The following is a 6,147-nucleotide window of genomic DNA, read 5'->3' as shown; positions in this document are numbered from 1 at the left end:
CCCGCCCTCTGTCCCTTTAAAAGGGGAACAGCGAAGAAGATTGCAGGGGGGAGGGGCTTTGTGACAGGAAACGATGACGGCGGTCGGCAGACTGGCGCGCTGCTCTCTGAGACGGGTCAAATGAGACCTGCCCGCTCTCCCTTGCTCCCGCTGACGCGGCCAGCGATGCGTCTTCCTGTGCCAGCAATCGAGGCAAGAGGCAAGGGGTCCCAACTCGGAGACGCGCTGCTGCTCGATCACCTCACGCCCGAGTTATGGCAGATGCATGGAAAAGAAAACAGTGGGGGAGGGACGGAGGGGAAGACGAGTGCAGGCGAAGTCAAAGGCCGATGCAGAACGCTAGGGACGGCTTCTATTTTTTTTTAACTTGCCTATTTCTTCGTTTGCTCGACTCAAAGACGCTCTTCGCAGTGAACGCCACCGTAAGTCATCATGCCTCATGGCAGTCCAGAGGTATCTGCCCAGAGAGAAAATGCAGTGGCCCTACCTACCTGTGAGGGAAGTCCTCATGCTGCCGACTTTGCTACGCAGAAGACGCTGGACTCCTCGTGGTCCGCACTAGCTCCATACATGCCATCATCAGCCAACGCACGTTGTTCTCTTTACGACGTCACCGTGTCGCCGCTCAACACACACACAACCTCTCTCGCCGGCCCCGGCGGCAGGACGAGAGCGCAGTGCAAAGCAGCCGGTCACACACACCCGGCGCAGGTCGCCTCCCAGCCGCTCCCATCATCCCGGCCGCCGCGCGGGTGCCTCGCCTCGCGGGGGGGGTGCTCAGGCGACCCGCACCACTAAGCAGCTCCAGCGCCGGGGCAGATGCGCTCGGGCCCTGCTGCCCACTTGGTCGGTGTAAGGATGGCCCATCTGTCTGCTCAGTCAACAGTCACGCCGACGCAACGCCATGTAGAGCCTGACTGCCGGCATTCGTAGGCGGCACATCGCTCTAATCGTCCCCCGCCCCCTCCACACGGGCCCACGTCGTAGGCACCGGACCCCCTATCACGACCAGAGGCGGCTTGGCGTCGGCAGGGACATAAGGGGGCTTCTCGACTCGCTCAGGCGGAGTCGGTGGTGGTGCGTGAGACAACTCGCAGTGCGTGGTGTCTCGCCTCTGTCACCAGAGTCGTTATGCATGCGACGTATAGGTGAAAGAAGGATGGCAAAGCCGTCCTCAAAAGGGAGAAGGGGAGCCAGCGGAGCGCATGTGGAGGCGAGGGAGGGAAGGTGCGACAGCGCTGACGAACGTCATCGTCGTCCGATACGGCGCTGGTAAGGATAGCACCTGAGCCAAAGGGAAGAAATGCACAGATGCGGGATATCTGTGCTCTGCAGCGCCCCGGCTACCAAGGTAGCACGGAGTAGCTTGAGAGAGCAAGCCAGGGTGAAGAGCATCGTGCAGGTGGGATCCAACACGTCTTGCCCTACTCCCCTCTCCCTCCAAAAAAAAAATCCAGTTAGTCTGCAGATGCATATTTTTCTGGATCCACGTTCCTGTTCTCGCTCTCTCGTGTCCATTGTGATACGCGCACCAACTGTGAAGACAACAGCCTCCTCCACCATCTTGAGGCATGTGTGTGTGTGTTTGTGTGCGTGTCGGAGGGAGGGGGCGCAAATGCACAGAAGGCGCTGCGGACACCATCGTGGGAAAGCAGCACAACCACCACAGAGCATTCACGACAAGCCGGTACCGCATAGAAACGATTTCCAGGGCTTGGAGTGTGTATCGCGGCCCCTGTCCTGTCTTTCCTACTCGCCATTGCCAGCAGCAGCGGCACAACGGCAATCATGGAGGAGGTTCGCTCGAAGGGCTGTGCTCGTCTCCCTGCGAGGCAGGGTAGAGGCTAGAGAAGACGGGAAAGGTAAGATGTATGTCAGATTCACCGCTCATGGTACGGCGCAACACCTCGGCGTCCATCGTATCATCCAAGCGTTCCGCGGGCAGAAAGTAGTTTCTACTGTTCCACGTCTCAGGCGGTGATGTGGACGCTAGCTGTAGGACGGTGGAAGCTAGCAGAAATGTCAGCAGTTTCGTTGCTGCCCCTGGTGGCAGCTCTGCCGTGCTTGCGTGGGCAGTGCCGGGCCGCACAATCGCGGAAAGGTGGTGCACCTCCATCTCAGATAACCCCAGCTTTCGCCTCTGCCGCCTGCATGCCTCCGCCCGCTGCGTCAGCGGAGACGCTGGGTCGCCGACGGCAGCCTCCAGCAGGTGGCCCAATGACGAAACCCAAAATGCGCTGGCGCTTGGAGTGCAGCTCACGACGTGCTGCTGCCACCGGCGCAGCACACGAACGGCACGTATCACGGACGCTGGCAGAGCTCCTCGCAAGCAAGGGAGAGAAAAGCCGAAGGCTGTTCGAAACGGGCCACGCCGCCCACTGTGCGGTTGCCGCTGCAAATCGGCCAAGGTAACATCAGGGTTTGCAATGGACACGAGCAGCCGCTCACGAGCATCGGCACCACAGCCGGACAGGTCGCTCGGCACAGGCAGTGACAGCTCCAGCAAGTCCACTCCCCGCATGGCGCACCGCTTCTCCGTCCAGATGGCGGTCCAGTCGACTTTTCGACGGCAGTACTTCGGGGCCGGCCGCTCAGCTGCGTGTGTGGCGGAAGCCGCGCCGACGGTGCTGCGCGGCGTCTCAACTGCAGGCACCGCCTCCACCAGCTTTGGAACCACAGCTCGCATCACATCCAGTGTCTCGACGCCGCCAATGTAGACGATAGCGTCTGGGCAGCAAAGAATGGGCCGGCCGACGCATGGCACCCTGGATGACGGCGATGGCTGCCCACAAACGCCAGAAAATGGGCTGTCCACAGCATCGGCCGCGTACAGCAGCGCCCACCATGACCACGCCGCATTCCCGGCAGGGCCGGCAGGGACGATATTGCGTCGTGCCAGGACGCGCTGGCACCCAAGCGTGTCTACCCTCCGACCTTGCCGCTGAGCTTCACGTATGTGTAGGACAGTCAGTAATGCATCAAACGTACCTGGAAGGTGGATATTACCCACAGATGTCGTGGTAGCGCTGTGGGCAACTGAGGTGAAGAGAACACCGGCGGTTGGGTAGCAACTCTGAACAAGCGTCACGAGGGCATCAGCCGCTTTCCCGCTCACGCCACACTGTCTCTGCAACACCATCAACGAGCTCGGGCGCCGTCGCGCGAAGTGATGAAGCACAGAAAGAGAGAGAGCGGAAAAAAAAGCGCAGCGTTGGTCTAGAACGTGTGCCACAGCAGGTCGACCAGCAAAGATTTAGTGCGTACAACGAAAGAGATGAAGGAAGAGATAGAGAAGGGCAGACAGAGGTAGGTGGGATGAAGAGTGGGCGAGAGAGAGGCGAGATCAACATGCAGCCGTGCGACGCAGGACGACAGCGGAGGAGCGACGTGAGCGTCGGCTTTAGGGTCAGACGAAGGGAGGAAACAGAGGATATCCCCTTCCACACAGACGCTGTGCCTTGGCGTGCCCGCTGCCGGGGGCACATCACCACCTATGTGCCATTATATATGTGTGTGTGTGTTTGTGTGTGTGTGCATGGCACTCTTGCGTCCGCCTCGATAAGACGAAGGTGCCTCAAGCACAAAGGAAGCACAGATGGAAAGTGGGGAGGAGTGAACACGAACGGGATGAGCGACAGCGTAGAGGCGAACACCCGGGGGAGGGCGGATAGACGAATGGAGATCAATGCGGGGCTCACTCATCGACGATCTGGCGGGGCAGACACACATACACACACACATGCGAGCACGTAGATTTTGCACGGCAGCATGTTGCTCCTGCCTCCTCTGTTCTACTCGAAGGCACCCTGACACCTGCTTCGCCCATAGCCGTCTCTGAGAGGTACTTTAGCCACCACCACCCTGGAAGCCGCCATGCCGATTTCCACGCTCTGCGCCCGCCGCCGGTGAGATGGGCGCAGTCGACGAGGCTGACCCGCTCGTCTACGCCTTTGCAAACTGTGGTCTTCAATCACAAGAAACAACCTACGTGTCTGCGCGTTTGCGTTCAAAGATGCGAGACGTGCGTGTACGTATGTGGGTGTGAGCTGCCAAGAGAGTGATAAAGAGAGAAAGAACATACACTTGAAAGGAGGCGCAGCGCTAATCACTGCAAATGAGCGAAAGAAAAATAAGGGAGAAAGACATTCGTGAGTGGGCAAACCGTAGCCACTACGCTGCGGACGTCGAGAGAGGGGCGTCAGGGGAAGGGGGAGAGGGATGGCAGAGGGACAATAATATATAAAAAAAGAAGAAAACAACAACACCCGATCTCGACACAAAGGTGCACACGAAGGAAAGAAGGGACAGTGCCTGAGGGTGGAGAGAAGAGACACCAACGCCTATCGTCGCGCTTTCTCCCTCGTTTTTTAATTTTCTTCGCCGCTTCCCTATGCATTAATCATGACACAAACAAACGAGCAAAAGGTGAAACAGACGGAGAAATCCCACACGTTGGGCAGAGAGCGGAGAACAACAGAAAAAAACTCTGCTTCGAAGACAACATCTGAAAGCGTAAACACGAAGAGAAATATAAAAAAAAAACAAAGAGGCGTGGAGAAGCGGTCACTGCATCAAAGCGTTGCTCGTACGCAGCCCTATATACGTGTACGCGTGTGTCTGCTCCACCTATCAGCATGGCGACACCTAATCGTCTTAGTACTTGCTCCAAGAGAGGGTTAAGAACACCCATGCGCACACCCACAGATACTTGCACACGCACGCGCGCTCACAAAAGGGGTCGTTAGCAATACAGAAAAGGTTCCTTTTCTCTGTTGCATAATGAAAGGATGTGCTCAGTGCGGGAACCAAAATGCCAGCAGCGGCCGACGTCAGCGAATGGGGGAAAAAATAAGATGCCGAAGGATCGATTTCGATGCGAGCGACAGGGAGTCTAGAGGGGCTCACGGTTGAGCCCACACTTCCTTTTCTTTCCTCGTCGTCAGAGCTTCGAGTCATATATATATATGCATGTATGTAAAAAGACACACACACACATACATACGTCGGCGCGCCTTCGCCGTCCCACTCTTGCCCCATCTTATCCTCACGCTCTTATGCCGGTCGTTAACGAGCGACACAGGGGAGGCGAACACAAGAAAATGAAGAGCAAATCAAACGAGTGCTATTCCTGAGCGCGGCTGTCTACGCCACCGCTCTCTGGAACGTCTACACTTTCATTTATGCTTTTCTCTTTGCTCACCGCTTTTTTCTCTTCGACTGATGAAACGCAAGGACAATAGGGAGGGGGTAGGGGCAGATGAGGGGAAGGAGGGGAGAGGGGGGAGAGCTGACCACACTCAGTGAGAGAGAGACAGAGTGACAGAGTACGACACACATACCTTTAGCCAGATCATTATCGGTGAAATCAGGAACAGTTATAGATAGAGATATATAGAAAGAACCATCCATATATATATAAAGTGGCGGACGTGCACATTTACACATGCACAGCAGCACCCGCACTCGCACTGCGGTATATATATATATATATATAACGTCCGGGGAGGAGAGTCAAATAAAAACAACAACAAAAAACGCCTGCCCCTTCAGCTATCATGTGTAGCCTCTCCCACATTTTTTTGCGTTTGTGTGCGCGCATTGTATGTATAGATGCTAATATATATGTATATATATATATATCTGTGTATTCCCTCTCCTTTCCCCCGCTCTCTCTCGAAGAGAGAGCGAGGGAAAACAGCAAGAGCAACACCGAACGGAAACGCATCCCGAGAGGCAAGACCAACACCCAACGCATCGCTTTTGTTGAAATTTATCGACGGACAGAGCATAGATGGGCGTGAACACCACAGAGAGAAAGAGAAAAGCCAGCCACGAGTGGCAATGCTCGTACACAACACGAAGAACATCTATTCGGTCATAGGACCACCGCACCCCCACCCCTCAGCACACGCCATGACAGAGCCATGCGCGCATGTGCAGACGCCGGCAGAAGAGGCGTTCTGGCGCCACATGCTTTAAGGGCGTGGGCCCGATAGCCGCGAACACTGGTGGTAGAGAGAGAGCGAGAGTGGTGGTCAGAATCCAGCCAGCTGTGTGCGAGTCTGTTTCACAGAAGTGAGTCGAGATGCGACCACACACCTCTCACTGCTCGGCGCAGACGTCCAGTCCGAGGCGGGCATTACACGG

At 56.5% G+C, this 6,147-nt stretch overlaps 1 protein-coding gene across 1 annotated transcript; it reads right to left on the bottom strand.

Moving 5' to 3' along the window:
- Positions 1-1,786: 1,786 nt before the first annotated feature.
- LSCM1_03413 (uncharacterized protein) lies at positions 1,787-3,139 on the bottom strand (the record flags this gene model as incomplete). Its single annotated transcript, XM_067320955.1, has 1 exon — positions 1,787-3,139. One exon carries the CDS (start codon positions 3,137-3,139, stop codon positions 1,787-1,789), a length of 1,353 nt encoding a protein of 450 aa, XP_067177565.1.
- Positions 3,140-6,147: the final 3,008 nt, after the last annotated feature.

The sequence above is a fragment of the Leishmania martiniquensis genome, chromosome 27 (assembly GCF_017916325.1).
Source record: "Leishmania martiniquensis isolate LSCM1 chromosome 27, whole genome shotgun sequence".
In the NCBI taxonomy this organism is placed as follows: Eukaryota; Euglenozoa; class Kinetoplastea; order Trypanosomatida; family Trypanosomatidae; genus Leishmania; species Leishmania martiniquensis.
The sequence above is the reverse complement of the archived record's forward strand: the minus strand, read 5'-3'. Positions and strand labels throughout refer to the sequence as shown.